Source organism: Alnus glutinosa, chromosome 2 (genome assembly GCF_958979055.1).
Source record: "Alnus glutinosa chromosome 2, dhAlnGlut1.1, whole genome shotgun sequence".
Taxonomy (NCBI): Eukaryota; Viridiplantae; Streptophyta; class Magnoliopsida; order Fagales; family Betulaceae; genus Alnus; species Alnus glutinosa.
This window is the reverse complement of record NC_084887.1, coordinates 26,846,439-26,870,901: the sequence shown is the minus strand read 5'-3', so window position 1 is coordinate 26,870,901 and position 24,463 is coordinate 26,846,439. Positions and strand designations below refer to the sequence as shown.

Below are 24,463 nucleotides of genomic sequence, written 5' to 3'. Positions count from 1 at the left end.
GAATATGAGCCTCCAAAGAGGAGGGGGAAGGAGGAGAGAACAGAGCATAATATCATGGAAGGTTTTTTTTATCCTTTCCTTTTTTATGATTGTGTTGATATTAGTTTCTTGATATACGGGTTTTAGATTCGTCAAATATATCAATATGAAGTTCAGAGACATTTTTTTAGATGCTTTTTCTTCTGTGCATCCAAGCATATGTTACCGTAGGTTGTTTGAGAAAAAAAAAAAATCAATAGGAACAAAGAATTGCATGGAACTGTGCATGACTAAATTTGACAGAGATTAATGATGCCAGCAATCCAATTTTAGTGTACCCTAGACAGGATGTTTCAGCAGGCGTGTGATTTTTTGTTTTTTATTTTTTGGTTTTGGGGGGGGGGGGGGGGGGGGGGGGGGGGGGGGGAATCACTATAACCACATGCACACGATGGAACATTGGCGCCGTTGATATTCTTGGTAACAGAGATGTCTCGGTAGCTGATGGGATTAATGCCTCTTTAATTTTTAATTTTTTAACAAAATGCCTCTTCAAAGTTTGGGGTCACGTGATGGAACAAACTTGCAGATGCAGTTGAGACAGATTGAACAACAAATTTACGACTACTTATATGATATATTTGTGCAGGTCTTCTGCATTTCAGGTAAAAATAGAGAGAATTTAGATTTCGTTTGTTTTGGCTACGTTGAATCACTCCTAGGCACGTGAGAATGGTTCGGCCATCAAACATGGATCTCTTATAATTTTAAAGAAATTATAAATTCTTAAATTATGCAATTTAGGCCTTTTAAGCATAGAAACATTTGAAAATTTTCACCTATTAAAAATGTGGCATGTTATCGAGGCAAAAAAAAAAACGAATTTTCCTTTTAACAAGTTTTTTCTTCACTTCTACAGAAACGTTTCTTCTTCATAATATCAAAAGATAGTTTTTTTAGCTAAAAAACTTTTTATTAACGTAAAGAGCAAAAAGCTGAAGAAAACATATTGAGTAGAATCTACGGTTTCAAGGAAATTGTAGAGAATCATAATCTCAAACATCCACTCAAACAAAATTTTGTCTTTGACATTATTGTCAAGATTTGGGCCGTTCATTTTAAAATGATTTTTCATACTCTGTATTGCATGAGATATCAATCCGTTTCATCCATAGCCTAGATTGACATTCCGAATCACACTCTTTACCTAGGACAAGGATTTTTATGAACCCCTTTTTCTTTTGGCTATGAAGTTTCTTCTAAATTTCTGTTAAAAAGAAAAACTCAAGACTTCTTTCGACGTCATCTTATGTTTTAAAAGTAATCCTCAACTTATGTTTTAAAAGTAATCCTATGTTTTAAAAGTAATCCTCAACTTATGTTTTAAAAGTAATCCTCAACGTCACCTCATGTCACTCCCAATAGATAATTATTGAATTTTTATCTAATAATGATTTTAAAAATCACATCAATTTTAGAAAGACACAAAAGAGATTAAGATGACCGTATGATCACATTCTAACATTCTTCTGAGTCATTTTACTGTGTAATACCCAAGTGTGAATCATGGCGTGTACCTTTAGGTTAGGATAAAACTTTTGAGTCACGGATCTAAACTAATATATTAACCACCCTTGACTGAGTTTAGGTTGATGTTCGTTTTTATTATTAGGTATTGGGAAAAAAGACTGATTCTTTAATAAACTTGAAATGTTTCCTGACATCAGTAACCCACATACAATATCGCCATCATCATGTGTTGGCATCTTTTGTGAGCCATTCTTGGCTCTCATTACTTCCCTCTTCTAGGGGACGTGGCATCTTTTGTGAGCCATTCTTGGCTCTCATTACTTCCCTCTTCTAGGGGAGGTCTTACATTGGATTTAATATTATATAAAAGGGGAGAATAATAATATTAGGTTCAAACTAGAAAAATTTTACTCATAGAAAGTTCAGAAAGGAAAGAGAGAAAGCTACTGCTTCCTCAGGTCCTATCTAAAAGAGCAATCGGTTCATCATTGATTAGAAACAAAATTCAATTTTCTAAATTACACTTGTTCACCAGACCACATCCCAAACAAAAATACAAAAGAAAATGCTTTGCTCTGGAACCTGCCTGATTTTAATGAAGCACACACTGTAACTAGGAATGAGGGGAGAAGTGGTTAGCAGGCACAACAGTGTACTACAAAGTCAGACACGTTACTATCTTAAACTGAGTTTGAATGCAGAGCTTGCTAATTGCACTCACTCCTCCTGCCTAATGATACAATGGTTTCTTAATTAATTGTCAATACAGATTAATACGCAGAGATTTAATTGGAAACACACAAGTTACGAATACTGGATATGAGGGATCAGAAAACAACATGCTGATTGAATAAAAGTAGTCGAAAAACCAGCAAGCATTAAGCAAAAGAAAAGTAGGATGCTTCAGTGCATGAAATTAATAAAAAGAATGTAACTGACAAAGCAAATTCTGAGATTACAAAACATCTCTTATATCCGCAATCACAATACAGAATCACTCAGAACCAAAAACTTGAAAATCTTATGGATATTTCATATACACATGCAAAAGCAATGACACTATACAGTGAGTTTCCTAGATCTGATCCCATTGAATTTTAGTTGTAAGGGGCATACCTTCAGATATACATTAAATCTCAAGGACAAATTGGTAACGTGGCTTTCGCTCATTCACTCCCTGGGGAACCTATTCTTCAAAGAACTTGGTTTGCAATCTTCCAAGTCATGATTCCAGCTTACATTTGGAAGCATACTTAAGTTCTGAAGTCTCACAGTCACAGAAAATGGCAAATCTTTCAACGAAGGCATGCAATACCATGGCAGATGCATAACCAGATCACGAACAGTATTACACAGATGGCTGCATCAATGGCAAGAACAATTCGTACTTGGCGACACCACTTCTTCCGAATACTTTGAGAGCCTGCTCTGATCCTCATCGAACCGAGATCCTTCTGTAATGAGACTGAGGAACTTACTCCACCTTGATTATTAGAATCCAGAGTATCCAAATCAGCCTTGACTCCTCTATCCGTAGATCTTCGGTGCTCGTCCAACTCAATGTCTCTCATTCCAATCACATGATCCTTTGCCTTCTTTTTATCTTGCTTGCTAGATTTGACCAACAAAGGGGCTTTTGTAGAACTAGCAGCTTCGATTTGTCCATTTGCATCACTTGGTGATGGAGACAGACCCGCATCAAGTGATGAGGGTGTTTCAGCTGTCCAATTGCTCCTGCTTTGAGAAACATTCTCCAACGAAGTGATCAAGCGGCAGATGACAGGCACTAATTGTTCTTGCATACCAATGGAGTTCATACTTGAAAAACTTCCCCTTGAACCTTTTCTAGCCACCTTCTTAAATTCATCTCTCACATGCTCCAGGAACTGAAGAACACCTGAGTTACCCAGACCCTCAACAACAATTGTGAAATAAACATAACCATCTTCCATCAAAAACCCAAAAGTCCTTTTACAAATTGTCTGAAAATACCACTTGTGGAATGGGGGAGCCCTTTCCAAGCACAAAGCAGCCAAATTCTCAATTTCATGGTCTCCGCCACTATACGTGTACAAAATCCTGTTACCCTTTGAAACGCAACAGTAATAAACTATATTCTGAATCGTATCCATTACAATGGTGATAAAAACTCCCTCAACTTTATTCTGCAGCCAATTCCACTTGAAAAAACAAAACTTAGAATAATAAAGCACACTCTGTATTATTCTTGTTTCTTTCTTCCAGGTTCCAGATCGTCAACACCCACTTGACTGTACCACACACCAAGCATTCTCATCACCATAAAAGCCTGAGATTAATTAAAACTGTTAATATAGGGATCTGTAATACCTTTACTTTTATTCCCTTTTCTATGTAGTAGGTAGGGTGCTGAAGAATCTAAGCAATCAGGATTTGGCAAAAGAAGAATCCAATAAACCCCTCAACCAAAGAGGCAATAACCAAACAAAATGCCAGTAATTCATCTGCTATAAAGTCAAAAGCCTCAAATAAATACCAAAAGAGTCCCTCAGCTAAGTATTCAAAAGCAAGAATGAAGTCTCTCATACCTGCCTAGCGATCTTCACAAATCACAAACAATCACATAAACACGAAAACACAACTTGCCATGGCATGCCCTCTGTAATCAACGAAACAAAAATGTACAGAAAATCAGAGGTACAATCTGAAAAATTTCAAACAAACCCAATTTAAAAATTGTAACCGAACAATGACAACCAGAGTTTTTCACAGCCCAGTAGATGTTCAAAATCCAACACCACCCACCACTGTAATCTATGAAATAACATGAAAACTAATTAACACAAGCTATTGCGGAAGTTAAATAGGAAAAAAAAAAAATAACATTTGAGGGAAACCCAATAAAGTTTCCAAAGATCTAAAGCCAATAACTAAAAAAAAATAAAGTCAACGACTTAAACCATCAACCCCTCTTTGGTCGCCCAGAAATAAGAAGAAAAAACAAGAACAAAAAAAGAAAAAAAGAAAAAAGACACAACTCAACTGTTAGTCCTGAGCAGCAATTTGGGTAAAGTTAGCAGACAAATACAATATATAAGATAATACTTTCAACAATTATCTGAGCTACCAGATAGATCATCGTCAAGGTTTCTCTAAGCATTTACCTTGTAAAGTCAAGTTCTAAAGAATCCTTCAAAAGACGTAGCTTCAGAAGCTCGGGAGAGAAATAATTGGAGAGAGAGAGAGAGTATGAGATCATTTCCAGAGGTAATGAAATAGGCGTTTACAGAGGGGTGGTAGTGGAATTAATTGTTTGACTTTTTGACTGCCCTCCTCTTCCTTTTTAGTCTTCGACTTCCGGTCTCGACTCTCGAGACCCCGTCATTTCTAATTTGGCAAAGTAAACTTCATTAATTTTTGGGAAAATATGTTTGAAAAAATAATTCATTTTTTTATTATTTGGTTGAAATCTTGAGAATTACATATATTTTGTAATTTGATTGGTACGATTTTTTTTATTTTTTTTTAATAGATGAAAAATATTTTCTTAATACAACTAGAAACCACTCAAAATTGTTGAACCACGTCAAATATCGTCGTTATTCGTTACCAATTATTAAAAAATAGAAAAGAAACTTTCATGATAACTCTCTAGGTTTTTGCATGATTTTAATTTTCTCTTCGAGGTTTTAAAATCACATTTTAACTCTTTAGGGTTTTCGCATTTTTTACGTAAGCAATTCCGCCATGTCACATATTAAAAAAATTATTTTTATTATATATAAAAACAAAAAAAATAAAAATAAAAGAGAAAGTTTTAGGCATACGAGAAGGTAGTTTATTTTGTAAGTATATGTTAGCCTAAAAAAAGATAGATGCACAATATCATACTAGGATAGAGTGCAACCACCACGGGATTATCCATCACTTAGTTTGCCAAGCTGAATGTACCTAAAAGTTAATCATTTGGCCAAATGGCACGTCCATGGTCACAAATAATGCCATGATTTAAAAAGGAGAATTGCACAAACCTAGCATACCAGGCGTAACAATATGCATATGCCATAGTAAGAGGAACAAAAGAAATTTTCTTAAATTCAATGTTATGAAGAATGAATCTTTAAGAGTTTTCCTATATTTTTAATTAAATATTTTTCTAGTAAATGTTTTAGAGGAAGTTGTTTTTACCCTTAGTATAAGATGAAGAAATGATTTTCTTTAGTCCATTTTATGAAGAAATTAATTTAGAGTTTCTCTTTTTATGTTGAATTAAATGTTTTTAAATACCATTTTTCAAAGAACGATTTAAAAATTTTGAATTAAGTGTTTTCAAAGAAAGAGTTTTGAAAGAAATATTTTTAACAAACCAGTTTTAAATTCATTGGAATATTACTTACTAAGTTTTTTTTCGCTCACTTGTTTTGGTTTTATATTTTCAGGTTAGGTTAAAATGCAGTAGGAAGTCGAATGCTATTTATGCTCTGTTTGTTTCAACGTAAAATGGTTTCCGTCGTAAAATATTTTTGACGAAATCATTTTTAAATGATTTCCTCAAAAATATTTTCCGGCGTTTGGCTCACACGAAAAAATTACGAAATGTGAAAATGCGATTGCTGCCGGAATCCGGCTAGCATGTTTGGTTGGATTCCTGCCAAGCCGTTGCCGGGTTTTGGCAAGCATGTTTAGTCGGATTCCTGCCTGACTCCTCAGGATCCGATCAGATCTGACCGAATCTCGGCCATTTTGGCCAGATTCGGCTAGATCAGTGCCCAAATCCGGCCGAATCCCCACCATTTTGGCCAAATTCAGTAGGATCTGGTCAAATTCGACCGAATTCTGGCCATTTTGACAAGATCCAGCCAGCTTCTAACCATGGTCGAATTCCAGCCAGTTTTGGCCGAAAATCTAGTCCTCTGGCATCCGGCGACGGTGGCCGGATGTTGCTGGATTCCGGCGCTATTTGGATTCTGACAACCGATCATAGCTGGATTCCGGCAATCGGATATCAAACGTGCATGCAAGGATGAAGAGTTTAATTTCGGAAAACGATTTACGGTTTTTAAAACCGTAAATCATTTTCCAAAAATTAAAGAAACTTTTACGGTCAAACTAAAAATGATTTTCGTTGACCATTATTTTCGCCTCTACCAAACACCGTAAAATACCAAAATCATTTTTCATAAATTATTTTACGCCGAAACAAACGGAGCATTAGATGGAGGAATTCATTTCAGTCCATGTCATGTTTTAAGTTACTTTATTTTCAATAAGTGCCTACGGGTACCAAAGAGAGAATTTTTCTGAACTCTTTTATTATGCTAAGTTTAGATCTTTACATTTTTCGTTTTCATGTTTAATATACATATATTTTTTTTTTTTACAAAAGATCTGAGTGTTTCATTGATCAAAGATCATGAACATAAGTTCTAAAATCACAAAGCATAAAGCTCTTAAAAATCATAACCACATATTATGAGGTTACAAAGTTATAGATACAAACAAAATTCTTACAATAAAGTACTATCTATAACTTTCATTTTCTGCTAACCCATGTAAAAAAATAGTTAAAGATCAGATCGGCTCCGAGCAGACTAAATCTAAGATAAGGGTAATAAGATATTTTAGAAAAATTTATTTAAACTGGCTATGAGAGATAACCCCTCACACTGAACTATCCAGGCCGTGAGGAATAATCCCTCACACCTGACTAACCTTCATTCCATAAATCGTCTATGAGGGCAGATATATGGAGAATAAAACTCTTATTCAAAACAAAAACACAACCAGCAAACAGCAGCAACGACCATGGATCGAGAAGATGAATGGCACAACATAGAAGTAGATAGACGGATGCATAGCGGAGATGCCAAAATTACTGATCTGGTCGGAGAGCACCTGAAAATAAAAGAAAATACCAGAACGGGAGGAGGAGGGTAGGAGCGGGGAGGGAGTTGAAAGAGAAAGTGAGTCTTCAAGGGGTAGCTCAATCAGCTAGGGATCACGCCTCATGAAGCGGGAGTCACTAGTTCGAATCTCATTCCCCCTCTTGTGTGGACGTGTAAAAAAAAAAAAAAAAAAAAAAAAAAAATAGAAAGGAAAATGGATAGGAGGAGGGAGCCGATCTCCCCCTCTCATATTTGTTTTCTCATTTAATAAGCGTTTTTAAATCCATGCATTTGATGTGTTATTAAGTGCACGATCTGTTGCTCCTATTTATGACCTTTGGGTCTATGAAATTTCTTAATTCACGAACCTAACCCTAAAAGATTGGAGGTGTTATATTACTTATGTCTTTCATAAAAAAAAAATAATAATATATATATATATATATTTAAAAAAAAAAACGCTTCTTGTCACTTTTTTTTTTTTTTTAAAACAATTTTTTTTTTTTTTTAAATACTAAATCTTGTTAAAAGAAAATATAGTATATGTTTCTTTAATATTTGAGAACCTAAAGCAATTTATTAAAAGACAATAAAAAAATAAAAAAATACTCTAATTTTTTTTATAGGGTGTTATAGGGGACGACCTATGGGCTGGATTAAAATACTGATAGGTGAGTAGAGCCGCCAAAAGAGAAATGACTACCATTAGGTCAGTATTAATAGAGTGGGCCGCCATAGATGTCGACTGCTGAAGTGTAGTAGTATGTTATGATCATTGTGTCCCACATGAGTTAAGCTCTTGTGTATCTTTTTCTTACGAGTCGGTTTTCAAGGATAAATTCTACCTAATATTTATATCACCTTTTCTGCCGCTGATGATTATCATTGGGTGTAGAAGGTGTAGGCTCCATAAGGATAAAATCGAAGTTGGTGCATACTTGCATCACCTCAAGAGGCATTTTCCATGAGCTGTAGTTCTAGACTTCTAGTCAATAAGAGGTTCATATCTGCAAAAAGAGATTTCACAAGATTTCACCAACTTCAAAAACTTTATTTCCTTGACTTGAGCTGAAACTTTATAAATCAAGCCTTTAATTCAAACTAGGTTATGGTTCAAATTGTTGAAATAAAACATGCATCATGTGCAAATGTACTTACTTCTTGGAGTGCCCTTTGAACCGTTGAGATTCAACTTTGACTTATATAAAAGGGCACATGCATACAATTCAACATAACATGCTTGTCCTAAATAGCACATGAAGCTTTGTTTCGAAATTAAGCATGAAGATCTATGCTTCAACCTAAAGCCACAATAACCAACTTTATAAAACATAAACTCTAACCTTAGGTCTCATGTTATAACTTACATAATTAGGGTCCAACGTCAACCATGCATATTCATTTATCATATAGTAATACTATATACTACATAAACATTCAATAAATATTTTACAAAGCTACGTGACAATGTTTAATAGCCTTTGGATCAACCATTGTTATATATATATAAATTCAATAGCTACTAAACTTTGCCACATCATCTTTATGAAATATTTGTGGATGTTTGTATAGTATGCAGTATTACTCGTTAAGATAATATGTATATCGTAAGCGAATAAGAGAGAAGTATGAAAAAGCTTGAAAAATATACATATTGATGAGAGAAATGCTAGGTTTCTCAAAAATTTGGTTCTCCAGTGATGTGTCAACATCCTATCACCATATGCTTCTATTTACTAAAACAATATATCACATGGGATGATTACACATCACACGGAAATTAAATTTTTGGAAAACCTAACATTTCTCTATGGATGATGTGTTAAGGAATGATCACACCATAACAAGTGCGGAGACCACACTTTATTGTCTTCATGAAAGTTATAGAAGTGTTCAACTCTTCATGAAGAGCTGCATATATAGATGCCTATAAACAGGCAAGGGGTTAGAGAATCTAACATAATTTTCTGCCCATCTTCTCTTTGTTTTCGTCCTGGATTTCCACCCTAACAGGAACAAATCCTTCCATAGTATTTTCACCAAATTTTACACAATGTTAATGAGTTTCATATCCTTAGTTACTTCCTCAACAAGTTGTCTCTCATGATATCAACACCGGCCCTCTCGAGAAATGTCATCATTTTCAACATCCAACACATACATGTGTGCAATAAAAGAACATGCACGAAACTTATACCAAACAATATGTTGGACATGTTTCTAGATGGCCCACAAACTGGTTTTATCCAATTATAGAATCGATTTTGGTTAAAAAAAGACCTAAAAACTATTGAAATGAGAACGTCCAAGAACCTAAAATAGACATTTGGGTCCCAAAAAAGGAACCTAAATGACCCAAAATGTCAATTAGGTCTAATTGATCCGATTTAGATCCATGACTTGGTTCGATTATTGGTTCAGTCAAGATACACGGACTTTTAGAGGGTCAGGCTTGAATATTAGCCAACTTAGCCATTGACCCATTTTTAGTCAACCAACCTAGTACCGATTATTAGGTTTTGAATCAATAAATCATAATTTGATCATGCAAAAATAAATCACGTACCTTGTATTTGCCAAAAAAAAAAAAAAAAAAAATTCTTGTTTCTCTTAGATACCCATGAACTTGAACACGATAGTAACGTCTTCCCCTACCCTTTTGCACACTGATGATACAATCACAAAGATGAAAGTCGTGCTAGGTAAGGGGACGTCCTTCTGTATGTTTAATGCCTGTTAAACCCTAACCCATTCAAGAAAACTATTGGCACATGGATGAGCACGAATTAGGACCTTTATAATTGGAGTGCTGAATGGCACTACAGTTTGGACTGCTCTGTCTGCTCACAAAGTAGCAGTAGTAGGGTTCACTTGTCCCACAGTCTGGAGTGTGGAGCGCATAGCCCACCTACTTGGAGCACGTGAACCCCACAGCTTTCCTCTTTGTGGGTTGCTTGAATCGTAATACAATTCAAGCACATCAATTGTAGGGGATGAATACACAATCTACGAGATTAAATGTCCTCAACGTAATTTCTAAAATTGCTACGTTGCTACTTGTCTTTTAAGCATTTGAGAAACATACTTTTTTAGTAATGCTATTAAAAAAACATATAAGAAGCACATGCTATTAAAAAAAACATGTGCTTCCTACTTGTTAAGGAACACGTAGCACTTTTAGAGACTGGGTTGAGTTTGGAGGAAATTTCTGTCATAACATTTAATCATCCATTATCCTACCATCTCTCCAAGAGCTTGTAACCAACCAAAACGTGTACCTTCAATTGAGGGCCACATTAACAAGAGATTCTCCATTCAGTTTCAAGTAAAAATCTCATTGGGGAGACCCATGTTCTTGAGGAAGGCGTATGAGCAATAAATCAACAATCTTTTGCTGTGGAAGGGAGCTAAGATTTATCACAGCTTCACCATACTCATTCACCACTACATCCCACCGAATGGCAAAATGTACCCTTTGTACCATCTGTCTCTCTCCTCACATCAAAGACGCTGTTGATTTAATGCACATTCTAGACAATATTTACGTTCAAAGAAAGAAGCAGGTGCATTAGAGCTCAAAGTTCTTCTTGAAACCATGGTTTCCCATGTACAACACATTGTAGCTCTTATCAAAGCTAATGTAGTTACAACTCTGATCGTTCGCCCATCGCTCTGATCTAGTTAGAGGCTTAGAGCTGCTCTTCATACACAAACATGAGAATCACGATCCCAATAAAAATTGGTTCCTGTTTTCTATCAGATAAGACTGCTGTGCACCCTGAATAAACTCAAATCAAAAGATCCAGGAATATTTTCACAAACGTTGTAAACTTCTCTTAGTTCCTAATCAATTGGCGATCATTTTGTTTAGTTTTTTCTTGCCTTCTAGTGGAAAACTGGTCTCATGAGACTTGGTTCTTGCTCTTTAACATCCCACTTGGAGAGCAGTACCCATGATGCAGCGTCTGATTCATGATGGCATTTTCAGCTGTCCTGGCTCAGTTCTTGAGATAGGTCAAGCTGTTCAAAAACAACCAAAATGGACATCATCAACTGAAATAAATCATACCATAACATTTTCGCATACATATATTTAGACATGCAAAAGAAAGAGCTTAGTAATTTGTGAGAAATGCAAATGAAATTATTTGTTATGAACCAGATTCTCTCTATCATGGTCTTTTGCAGACAAACAATATGCAGTTGTGGCCACTGCTGCTTTAAATAAGTATAAATGAAGGCGGAAACAGAATCACCCTTGATGGACACAGACAACTATTAATTATGTAATCTTTTCACCAGAAAGAGAGAATATTCAACATCTGTTTCATACATCAACATCATTGAATGGTATTGAATGATGTACTTCAAGGCACAGCCCATCATCAAAATGGGGAAGAAGGGCATAACCCGGGCAACACAATACTCGTTCACCAGAATCATAATGATATGTAGAGTAGAAATGTATATGAATCAAATGAGATTAACTACATGAGAAGTAATTCAATATGCAATGCATTTCTATGGCAAACCACAGCATTTTTCTTGAAAAAGAGGGGAAAAAGAATAAAATTAAAATTTAAAAGGTGTGACAAAGATAGATTAAGCTCGTGTGCAACAAACCAGAAAATCCATCATGAGGCTCATGTCGCTCAATGTCATATCTTGAACCCCTAAATTCTCTCTCATGATCAAAACAATCGGAGTTTCTTGCATCTTCTTTAGAATTGTTTTGGGGAAGTCTCGCATCTCCGTGGCTTGATTCAGATATTTGTATGGCTTGTATTTCTTCCCAAGCATGGGGCCTCTGTTGTATCGATGCATCATTACAATTCACAGTAACAGAATATTCTTGACTAGTTTCAACATGTATAAGTGGTAGTTCAGTTGAAGACTTAGAGGTAGGAAGGAGAGAGAGGCGGCAGAGTGGGCAGGTGCTGTGGGTAGTGAGCCAGTGATCAATGCAGTCCATATGAAATGTATGGCCACAGGCAGGTATCTGTTGAAGCCTATCCTCTGCCTGGTATTCCGCCAGGCATACTGAGCATCTGCAAAAATACAGAGGTTGCCTCATTATATGAAAGGAAAACTAAGAAATTACAGGTCGTAATTTCCAACACCTTAAATTTGTTTGACACTTCAATGCAGTAGCTTGTACATCTAAGAAAATATGTGGCCAAACTAGTACTCATTTTACCCTTTTAGACATAACACAACATCATTGAAAATCCCATAAACTCACTCATGGTCTTGATATAGCACGTGATGTGGATCTCATTTTAGGTTATTGAATGTACATCATACCAATTTTAATATTTCATGAGGTAAATACATTTCATTTTTCAACCACTCATCTGTATTTCCTTTTCTAGACATTCACACCCCTCCCCTAAAGGGAGAACGAAAAAAATACGAAAATAAGAAAATAACCTTACTTCCATTTTTTTTCAATAATGATTTCTGGAGCATTTGAAGAAAGAATTCATTCTCTGGTCATGACAAGTGATAATTTAAAGCTGAAACATCATTAAATTCCCAGATGCTCCCCCTTACACAACAAAGCTTACTGCATAGTATGATATTTTATCATCCTACAAATTAGACATTAGTCAACATGCTGACAGGTTTTAAACCTAGGCCTCTGGAACCATGCCAATGAGGCTTTACGCCCAAGGTAGGTTCCATATTCATTTCAATGGCATTTAAATGAAGTTACTCATTGACTTCTTCAGTTATGTTTGGTCGGCTTTGAATCTACTTGTGTATGGGTATCCAACCTCCAAATTCCTTTCTCCCCAAACAACTTCATATACTTTTTGACAAAGATACCAAATATCCATATGTTTGGATTTACACTATTTTACCTCTAGATTCAACTCAATTCAGTCACCTCACTCACCTCTAGATACAATTTTGATAGGGCTTTACCCAACTCTATCAATACCTCTATACTGGGTTCATTCAAAAGAAAACTGAATAATGTGAAACAGTCAGTCCAGTCCAATACATAGTAACTAGTGCACCCTTTCAAGGTGCATTTTCCGTTGAATTATTTTCCTCTTTTCATTATAGCAACATTAAACAGATATCTATATATTTCTAGAACAAATTAGACTAATCTCTAATAACCGATGAAGTATATCTAGAAAGTTAACAATCATCAGTGATAAATTGACTCAACTACGAAAGCTTAACAGTTGGACCGTTATCATCAAGTAACAGAAATCCTAATGAGAAAGGGTTCAATATATGGAGGTTAAGGAGAGATTGTAAGATTTTTTAAGAACAAAAAAAGTCGTTTCGTACAAAATGCTAAATACTAAACAAGAGTACCAACTTCGATAATATTATCACAAGCAAAATCAACCAAAAAAGGAAGTCCACTCACTGTGTATCTCTAATAGAGAAGCTCTCCTTGTACACAATTATGGGTAGCATCTCTCTTAGTTCTTTCTTCATGCCCAATTCAGACTGCACAAACCATAACCACAAAAGACATAGTTTACACTCGCATACAAAAGTATGCATGTAAATAACACAAATTGGTGAAAACCAAGAAAGGGGAATGATCTTACCCCGGAGATACCATTGTTGTTGTTGCCATAAGACGCTTGCATTCGTATAGACGACCAATCGGCCCTCTGGCGGCGAAGATAGCACAAGTAGAAGAAGAGGAGGACGATGAAAGCAGAGGAGACAGGAATAGAGATAATAAAAGCTTGGTACATCCTCTGTGCAGTTGAAGCTCTTGTTAAGGAACTACAAGGTGGATCTGAATGGCTATAAGACATCATTAATAATCTTCCGAACACCCCCAACAATATATAAACGTAAAGGAACAACTGTGAAAGACAATAATCATACGATGAAAACTCCGAGGAAGAACCAGATGAGAAATTGATTTAAAGATGGGGGGAAATAGTTCATCTTTGCAGACTGAACCCGATAAACCGGACAACCTGGCGGACTTGCCTGGGGGGACTTACTCACTCACATACTAGATAGACAGGGGTCCAGTCATGAATTAAGAAAAGAAAGCAAAGAAGAAAGATTGAATCTTTTCACAGGTACCCCGAATAGCCAGATCCAGATAAAGGGGGCCGTGTACGATAGTCATAAGCTGGACTTTGCAATCTGTCCTCGAGCCAGAGAGAGTAGACGACTTTCCACATAGAAGAAGTCAGTCGTGAAATTCCTCCTCAATGTCGGACAGGTCCCCCCGGTCCCCCCGGCCAGTCCTCTTGTCTTACCTTAAGTAACAATAATAAAATTTTGATATTGGTGTTAAAAGGAATTTTTAGGAAGTGACACAATATTTAGAGAAAAAAGTTGAACAATGTCAGTTTTGGAGAAGACCCAGATGAAAAAAAGTTTTGGAGAAGACCCAGATGAAAAAAAAAGAAAAAAAGAAAAAAAAAAACATAAAAAAAAAATTGATGAGACTTTTGAGATCGATTTGAATTCTAGTAGAAGATACCCAGATGAGAAAATCTAATATTTATTCAGAATCTGAAAGTGAAACAGAATGATCCAGAGAGAGAGACAGAGAGGCAATGCTGTGCTCGAAGTGTTCTTTAACTGCCAGAGATTACAAAAGTTGAGGCACGTACATTAGGGGAAAGTTTCAGATATATCTGACTGGTGAGAAAGGTAAGTCGCACACAATTTCTCAACAGAAGATTGACTTTCCTTAAGTTTGGATAAGATTTCCCAAAATCTCACTTCAATGGCTTCTCCATAATTTTTTTTTTTTACCATCCTCACACTGTCACACCCCTCAAAATGCGAGGGCGGCATCATTGCAACTCCATTATCTTTGAGAATTGGTGAGACAAGATCATGTACCCACATCATATCCTTAGCAATTAATTGGTCACTCAACACCGATTGAAGGAGGCCATCGAACCTACAACTACGTCGACGAGCTGGCAATCGAGCTCAGGCAACCGAGGCCAGTCATCCAGCCTCAATTACCATGCAAGGCTAACGGCTCTAGATTCGTATCTCACAAAATCTGATACATATCGTCTTCTTCTTCTTCTTATTTTTTTTATTTTCTGGCCAGATTTGTACCTAATTAGTGTTTGACAGCCCAATCTATGGGGCTTGCAATAATAACTTTCTCAATTTAAATTCAAATAATATGAAATTTGTCTTGAAATTATCCTTATTCAAAGCCTACAAAATACTTAAAAACCACGACAATTATTCATAATTGTTTGATACCTTAAGATTCCCAAGCAATATGCATTACTGTTTTGACATTTACACCTTAAAATTATAGGGATACGTTATTTACACAATTTTCACACAATAATTGCACAACAATGCTGATGTGTCTAATATTTTTTTAAAAAAAATAAAAAGAAAAATGTTCAAATTATAACAAGTGGCACAACACCAAGACACATTGGGGTGGTGCCCACACATAGTGCACTTGTAGTGAATGTACCATCTCCCAAATAAAAATGCTAGACACATCAACATTGTTATGCAAATGTTGTACAAAATCATAATTCTTCCCACTCGTGTCCAAAATTAAAATTAATTTCATAAATCAATTACAAATAATCAACTTACTTATGTCATTTTTTAAATAATTTTATGATAATTATGCACAAAACCAGTTGGAGCTCAACAAATGAAGAAGGCTCACATCGGCCCATTATAACAAGGGCCCAACCTTTGGGGGAGCCTGGTAGGAAGGCATCAAAGGAGAAAAGTCTCTGGGAAAGGCTCAACCAACCAAGAAAAAGAAATAGTCTTTTGTGTTCTCTCAATATCTTGTGCAGACTCAAGAGATTAAGCAAGGAACAATAAACCCTGACCACCCCTCACTACTCCCAGCTCTTTTTGGAAGTCGATATGGGGTTTAAACCTTACTTATCGATAGAAACTGTTCATTTGGAACATTGCTTGGGATATCATACCTACAAAGGATTGCCTTGGATTCTCTCTAAACTCCTCCGGCACTGATCTTACATGCCCCCTCTGCAAAGTTGCCCCCAATTCTCTCCAACTCATTTTGGTCATAGGACTTCTCAACGCTTAATTTTTCCAACATGGTGGACTAGATTAAATTAATTATCTCACTGAATGAATCTCTTAGCATCCCTCAGGTGGATCACCATAAATTTTAATTTTTGCTATTGTGGCTTGTGATCTCCTCTGGTTCCACATAAATAAAGCTTACCATGAAGACCCTTCCTTTGATGCTTGTTGGATTTCTTGGCTTGTCAACAGAATCTCCCTTGAACATTTTCAAGCTTGGAAGGCGAATCTTCACCCTCGACCCCCCACCCCCCCCTCCGGCTCAAGATCAATTTTTACATAGCAATAAGGGACTCATTCTCCGCCCAAGCAATCGCACTGAGCATATTATCAAAATGATTTCTCTTATTAGCCCCCCTTGCTTGCCTAATTATGGTGAAGCCTTAGTTGCTCTGCTTATCGTCTCTTTGGCTATGACTCTCAATCTAGATCGATTCATCATTGAAGGCAATTCACAAGTAATTATTTTAGCTCTCCAATACCCCAACTTATCTTAAGATTGACGTATCTCTCCTATCATCTCCATTCTCCGATATCATTGACTCTGTCCCAGCATCTTCCTCATGAAAAACTAGTAAAGCCAACAGAATTGTAAACTTTTGTGCTCACTATGCGGTACATTGGGCCGCAACCAGATCCCACTCTGGCCGCATTCTCATTACCCCCTGGGTTCCTATCATCGGTGGTAATTTACCCCCCCCCCCCCCCCCCCCTCCCCCGGTCCTCTGTTGTAGCTGTTTAATTTGTATTTGCTTCTAGCTTTGTATTAGGTCTTTTACCGATATAAATAAATAAATAATAATAATAAACACAAAACAAAAACCCTGGCCACAACCGCCCTCCCTGTCTCAATACCACTTTTTTGAGGCCTTAATTTGGACTATGGTATGATATCAACTGACCAGAAATGCAATAATGAGAATTTGTTAAAAGAAACCTATATAATAATATCATAGAAGTTCTAAATAACAAGCAGAGTTTGATATGTAAAACCCCAGTGATCCCAGAACCAGGCAGCTCCTCGGTCCTGTATCTATCAAGGCTATGATCCGTTCTAGTGTGTTTCAAAACACCATAACAATACATCCGATGATGCTGAGCAATAGAGAGGCTTTCATCCGTTTCCTGTCATAATTGTGAATAAACTTCATACTTCCATTATTTTTTATCCAAATGTTGCCTTGGCTACACTACTTGATACAACAAGCTCATCAAGCATGACACTGATACAAACGTCTTTGTGCACCTTGAGCATAATAGTGTTCTATGTACAAGTATTAGGTTAGAAACAAATGACCTCAGCTCCTGTTGATGGGATTAAAGACACAAATCTGTGCTTACAAGTTAGTCAGACATCCCTTACCTTGAGCTTGATATCCGAGTTTGCACGAAGTGGTTTCTTTGGGCTTAAAGGAACAGGGCTGAACTTGTGAACCAAGAACTTAAAACACGGCAAAAGTGTGACATATAGTATGGCCAAGATAAAGGGTGCTGCAACAAGCCATCCCAACAACTACAAAGATTGATAGAAACATTAGTTTGCAATTGTAATTTGTGGCTGTCATTAAAACATCAAGGGAAGCTGGGAAAAAGTAAATAAATAAAGGCAAGCGAAGACATCTTATGTCAGGACAGAAATGCTTAAGCTTTGATTTTTTTTTTTTTTTTTTTGGTGAGGTCAAGCTTTAAATTTCTAATTTATTTTTAATTTTTTATAATTAAAAGCTTTAAATTTTTAATACAATGATGAAGGTGCCAATTAACATATAACTACTCTCAAGTGTTACATATTGATCGCCCTATGAGCTCCCAAACGATAAATATTTGGTCATTTGGCACACAAAGTTTGTAGTCTGAAATCTCATTGGTGGCCGTGACTAGCTCTATGCACAGGGAACTAAGTTTGACAGGGAGACTAATCTAAGCAACCATAGTTAAAGCATCACTAACAATAGGTGCTGCTCCAGTCTGTGAACCTCTGCTCTTATTTTTCTTTTTCTTTCCTTTTTTGGGAGAGGTGGTGAAATTTATTGTTAACCAAATGAGAGATCAAAAACTGGTCAGTGCATGAATATAATATGGCTACCTTTTCTAACAGTAATGCATCATGTTATGTAGCACCTTGCTGACAGCAAATAGGTTAGTGCAAGTATAGGAGTGCTCAAAAGCATAAAAGAGCACTCAAACTACAAGCATTTTTCTTCTTCTTCTTTTTTTTTTTTAATTCCAAATTCTCTTATGCTATATAGCATGGACATGGACATAGAATATAAGATAGAAAAGGAAATGAACATGTTGTCACAGCAGAGTTACAGAGGGGGACAGTTGTAACGAATACAGAGCTATGAGTGCATGTGTCTATACTATGTATGTCATCCGGTTTTGATTAATATATCTAATTCTTTGTGGTTATTACTTGGTAACTGTTAAAACATCCATAATCCCAAAAGATTAAGTTGATAAGAAGATGTGAACTGAATTATTTAATTAATATTCTTAATACTCATCCTCGCATGTGGGCGCACACCACTCCCCTCCCTCAATAATTGGGTTCAATATGTGGAATATTTTACTAAACTGGAGGTTTAAAGTATAGTCCAAATCAAACACAAAACCACTGCTTTGATACCATGTATAAATCACTAATTGTCTCAAAATATTTAGTTGATAAAAAAAATTGAATTTAATCATTTAATTAATATTTTACAGTAACTTAATATAATCACACCCATAGTCCTAACATTATTCATCAAAAGTCAATAAATAAATAAGGAAGTACTTGAAAGAAGCAATAAGATAAAAGGACAAAACAAATCCATAAATCCATGCATGATAACCATTCAAAGTTGTGTAGGGATAAAAATAAAAATAAAAAAAAGGTAACTTCAGCGTGCATCTTATCTTTGAGTCAAAATTTATATGCGCATGCGAACAAAAGATTCAGGAATTATGGGGATGTATAGAATATGTCAAACATGTGTCTGAGAGGAGGCATCAGGGAAGCCTCAGTGGTCCAGGCAATAGAGATGGCTTCCTTGGTAGACGTGTCAATGCTACATAGTCTAACAATCGTTTATAACAACCAAATCACAACAAAATTAATACAAATCCAGTTTCATTTTAAACACTGTCACCATTCACTGATCTTGTATATCTGCAGGATAAGTTTAACCAGTTACCGGAGTAGCAAAAAAGTAAAAATATCCACTTCTATCATTATGCAGAGTTAAAGGACTGAATCCTTAGGTTAAAGTCCCAACTAATGAGACAACTTGGTCACTGAGTTTGCAGTATCCCAAGACTCATGCAACCATAACAAATTGTATTCGCGTATTTGTAGCGGAACAACAATGGACTCCATGGTTCACAGCCTTGTCCAAGCAGTTAAAATTATGGTTGTAAATTAACAGAGTTGCTCACGAACAAGTTCGGGCTTGGGATCGGTTCATTTATTAAATGAATTGAGCTTTAACAAAAATTTAGGCAAATTTAGGCTCATTTACTAAACAAACCGAACTCGTATGAACTCAACTCAGCTCATATAAACTCGTTCTTTATTTTATTTATTTTTATAATATTTATTTTAACTTTGTAATGAGAACATTTTAAGTATTAAAAAAGATAAAAAGAAATTTTCTTTGTAATGTAATAGATATTGTAATTGTAAGTTTTGATATAGATATATACGTGTACTTTTGTGTATGTGAGTGGGTTTATGTGTATGTATATATATGTGTGAGTTTTTGTGTGTATGTATGTAATTAATGTATATACATACTATAAGATAAACATATAAGAACGAGATTAGATTGTTTAAGATTAAAGTTAATTTATCTAATTACTCAAATAATTAAATAACTAATAATTAGTATGAATTTACAAATAAAAAATAAAAAAAGTTAAGCAATTACGACATTTACTTTATATATGGAATGAATAAGTTAATAGAGTAGCTTCCGAATAAGCTCGAGCTCGTTCGAAAAAATTAATGAACAAAGCTTGAACAAATCATCTAGCTTGGCGATAAGTTCGAGATCGGCTTGTATTTGAAAAAAAAAATTAAATGAACCAAGCTTAAATATTCAATACTCAGCTCGGATCGGCTAGATTACAATTCTAGTTAAAACAAAACATTAACATCACTATAGCCTGAACATGATACCAAACACTCCCAGAGACCCCATTATTAACACAATATCAACTGAAATTAATACACTTCAGATCATCCTAGCATCCACAGCGAGCAATTGAAGATAACTGCTCTATTATCAGAAACAAAAGGAATACCAGTGTACAGTGATCCAAAATCACAAGTAGCAATAACTAGAGGTCTGAATGAGCCCATAAAAAGTATGTGTGCGCGCATTAGAGAGAGAGAGAGAGTGTGTTAAAATTAAAGAATGTTAATTAAGCTACCTACCGCATGGGCTATACTTAGGAAGACTTCGCGCGAAGCTTGGCCAGTCAAAACCTTCTTCAGAGCATCAGATGACAATGGAAATTGAGGTCCACCAGAGATAATTTCACCAAGGCGCAAGAAGGGTACTAGCAGGCTGGAAAGCAAAACACATCAGCAATCAGAACATAAAGTGAGAACTGATCTCCATTACCAATGATGACAAGAAACGAATTTGATGGTATGAAAGCACACAAGCACCTCAACTCTATTGGAGTAGCAATAAAGTTTGCCAGCATTGCAGTTGGAGCATGGCAACGAGATTGAAGCAGTGCAATAGCCATCCCACATAGAAACACAGTGACGCCTGTTAATGAAACATTAGTTCACTTGAGGAATGCTTGCAGTACACTCAGTTGCTCACTATTAACGTAGACACACACACACACACAAAGCAAAACCAATGCACAAGGTGTATAAATAAAACTATGAATCATGCTTCAAAGATTAATTTAATAATACCGACCAATAAGCACAACTACTTAATTTCACCACATAATCATCTGCAAGACAAAAAGGAATAAAAAAAATATATATATAGAATTTCTAAATGCGATATACCACATATTGGAAATACTCCCAAGGTAATGCCAAGAGCAGCAGAGAATGCCAGTTGCTTCGGCTCAGCACCCCTGAGAAAAAGAAGAAAATTTAACATACTGAAAATGCTTTCTTGGAGGCTTATTGTTCTTACAAATATTTTTTTGATAAGTATATTTCAAAAAAATATAAATATAAAACAAATATAAATATTTTTTATATATACAAATATAAAACAAAATAACTCGGTTTTGATTTTTCTACTGTTTTAGACATTGAAGAAATAAATAAATGACCATCAAATAATAATACAAGGATTAACGGAGCTGATCTTTACAACCGAGGAATTTAAAGATTGGAACTAAAATCAAATCAACCGAGGTTTTCCAGATCTCTGAGTTGTTTCAATCCAGAACCCAATGCTTGTTGACAAACAAATTACCACAACCTAAGCATGGGAAACGCATAATAACAATTAAAGACCGAAAGCAATGAGCAATTGAGCACAAACCCAATAAGATCCCACCCAATTTCAATTCAATTACACCCAATAACCCACACCCACAAACAAAAAACAAAAAGAAGTAGGGCAAAGACAAAATCTTTTGAGAGTACCTGCGGAGGATTTGGATTAGAGGATCGACGATCTTCTTGTGGAACCAAGGGCCCAATCCAATGCTTGCCATTGACATCTCCTTCCAAATTATAAGACCAAACTGAAAAAAGGAATCAAATTTGGGATAAAAAAAACACCCTTTTTGTATTTATATGAGCTTTTATAAGACGCTGACAAAGTAATAAAACACGGATTCAGTGTCCATTAAATTCTGTTTCAGAAATGAGAGTCTTTTCTAGAATTCCCCAGATTTTGTTGTCTCATTTAATTTTATTTGTGCTTCAAATTCAATCCTTTGTGGTACTAATTACTAAAACGCTTTTATTATAGATTTTATTTCATACAAATCTTAACTTACAAGATAAGAGACAAGTAGTTGAAAGCTCTTTTAAGTTTTAACCAGAAGAGCAGATGGATGTGCCAGGCGCGGTCTGAATCTAGTACGGTAAAAAGCACGGTACCACCTTAGAGTTTAGGGTAACTACTCTGCCATCGCTCGTATATCCAGTGTGATCTGAACTAATTTCTCAATGTGGGCCCGCCAACTTGTAAGGATCGACTGGTGATAAGTTCAGTGCGCGGTAATTCAGACGATCTTGCCACTGCACAGACTCCAATGCATTCAGGAGTAGTAAGGTAAATTGAGAAGAGAGGAACGTGATTACTTACTTTTCCTTTACCTGAATTAAACACCGCTCTTTCTCGAGGGTTCCGTTGCCACATGAAAAGTCATTTGACGCACTTCATTCATTTTCTTTTTTTTCTTTTTCTTTTTTTATTTGAGAGAAAGCGACTTCATTCTTATTAGGAATAATTACATAATTCGTCTACGTTGTATCACTAGTATGTCATAATTATTTTTTATTTTTTATAATTTAAAAAATTTATGTGAAGTTCTTGTGATTTGTATAATTACAAATCAATCCCTGAAGCTAAATTCCATTAAAATTATTAACAGACTCCGTCAAATGTCACATCAGCGTCACGTGTCGCCATCTTAATGGCGATACGTGTCTATCTTAATAAAAAAAATATAAATTCATTAAAAAATAAATAAATATACTTATTTTATTTTATTTATTTTTTTTAAAAAGAAAAAGAAAAACAGGAAGCAAAGGGACCGGCCACCCCTTTGGGGGTGGCCGCATGCCACCCTCGGCGGCCACTGGCCAGCCACCCCTTTGCTTCCCATTTTTCATTTTTCATTTTTTTGTTTTTTTTTTAAAAATAAAAAATAAATAAATAAGTATATTTATTTATTTTTTAATAAATTTATATTTTTTTATTAAAATGGACACATGTCGCTATCTTATTGGCAACACGTGGCGCTAACATTTGACGAAATCTATTAAAAATTTTAACGGAATTTGACTCCAGGGTTTAATTTGTAATTATTGATAACCACAAGGATCTCCCATGAACTTTTTAATTATAGGGAGTGAAAAATAATTATGATATACCACAAGGACCAATGGTGCAATTATCCCTTCTTATTATAACGGGTAATGCTATAATTTTTTATTTTGTAAGTATTAAATAATTTTGATGTAACAGTTTTAATCATTTTTTGTTTTTTTTTTTTTAAATAATGTTATATATTACATTTTTATATCATAACAATCATATAATGTTGATTTTTTTTTTTTTTAAAATAATGTTATATATTACATTTTTATATCATAACAATCATATAATGTTGGTGTGATTTTTTTTTTTAAATTTTTTTGTGCTGTCTTAAGTTCCTTGTGCACACTAGGCTTAAAACTTCGAACTTTTCTTTTATAGTGAGAGAAGCTCCCGTTTCTAGTGAGAGTGAGAACCGTCAATTTGCTTTTGTGTTTGGGGGAGGGAGGCTTCCACACCTCCCTCCTCCCTAGTTTTGGCTAGTTGGTTTTTGTTGAAGTTTTGAGTCTCCCAACCGTTTGGGTTGTGGGTGTTTAGTTTCCCCGGTGTGAATCCGGTGGGAAGTTAGTTTTTATGTTTTTTAGTTTGTAAAGGCAGGAGAGTTCTCTGGTGAAGGTGCCGGCGGGAACTTGCCGTCCATGGCGTGTTGATGACGGAGATCGTGGTCGAGTTTGTTCACTGTCAAATTTTTGGAGGCAAGATCTACGAGTTTCCGTCATCTTCTGTTGGACACACGCCCTTCAGCCTTGCTCGCCGTCAGTCTCTGGTGCTCCAGTCGCTCCCCACGGTTGTGCGGTCTCTCGACGGTCGGCGCATGGTCTTCACGCGCCTGTGTGGTTTTCGGATTGGGGCTGCGCATGATGGCCACAACTCGGGCTTTTCGCCGTGGCTAGTGGTTCTGGTGGTGATCGAAGGTTTTTGGCGTTTGAGGGTTGATGGGTTTGTTTCTGGTGGCGGCGCGTGTGCTGCACACGCTGTCACAGGCGGTGGCTTTTCCGACAGACAGCTTCTCTGTTGAGCTTT

The 24,463-nt window shown here is 35.8% G+C and overlaps 3 protein-coding genes across 5 annotated transcripts; all 3 read right to left on the bottom strand.

Annotated features, from left to right (window-relative positions):
• Nucleotides 1-2,387: 2,387 nt before the first annotated feature.
• On the bottom strand, nt 2,388-4,847 carry LOC133862070 (phytolongin Phyl1.1). 2 transcript variants are annotated; one of them, XM_062297932.1, is made up of 4 exons: nt 4,653-4,847; nt 4,077-4,147; nt 3,859-3,992; nt 2,388-3,779 (listed from the first exon to the last, which is right to left on the bottom strand). In XM_062297932.1, exon 4 carries the CDS (start codon nt 3,639-3,641, stop codon nt 2,805-2,807), a length of 837 nt encoding a protein of 278 aa, XP_062153916.1. In that variant the 5' UTR covers nt 3,642-3,779; nt 3,859-3,992; nt 4,077-4,147; nt 4,653-4,847; the 3' UTR covers nt 2,388-2,804. The 2 variants fall into 2 exon arrangements, with proteins under 2 accessions (XP_062153916.1, XP_062153914.1); XM_062297930.1 differs by lacking the exon at nt 3,859-3,992 and having other exon boundaries at nt 2,388-3,817.
• Nucleotides 4,848-10,913: 6,066 nt separating this feature from the next.
• LOC133862068 (RING-H2 finger protein ATL7-like) lies at nt 10,914-14,630 on the bottom strand. The gene is made up of 4 exons (XM_062297928.1): nt 13,949-14,630; nt 13,762-13,844; nt 11,997-12,421; nt 10,914-11,393 (listed from the first exon to the last, which is right to left on the bottom strand). The coding sequence occupies exons 1-4, from the start codon at nt 14,165-14,167 to the stop codon at nt 11,389-11,391; spliced, it is 732 nt and encodes a 243-aa protein (XP_062153912.1). The 5' UTR covers nt 14,168-14,630; the 3' UTR covers nt 10,914-11,388.
• LOC133862067 (uncharacterized) lies at nt 14,009-22,647 on the bottom strand. 2 transcript variants are annotated; one of them, XM_062297926.1, is made up of 7 exons: nt 22,395-22,647; nt 22,036-22,136; nt 21,442-21,512; nt 21,082-21,187; nt 20,845-20,977; nt 17,788-17,937; nt 17,280-17,549 (listed from the first exon to the last, which is right to left on the bottom strand). In XM_062297926.1, the coding sequence occupies exons 2-7, from the start codon at nt 22,110-22,112 to the stop codon at nt 17,295-17,297; spliced, it is 792 nt and encodes a 263-aa protein (XP_062153910.1). In that variant the 5' UTR covers nt 22,113-22,136; nt 22,395-22,647; the 3' UTR covers nt 17,280-17,294. The 2 variants fall into 2 exon arrangements, with proteins under 2 accessions (XP_062153911.1, XP_062153910.1); XM_062297927.1 differs by lacking the exons at nt 17,280-17,549; nt 22,395-22,647 and adding an exon at nt 14,009-14,145 and having other exon boundaries at nt 22,036-22,373.
• Nucleotides 22,648-24,463: the final 1,816 nt, after the last annotated feature.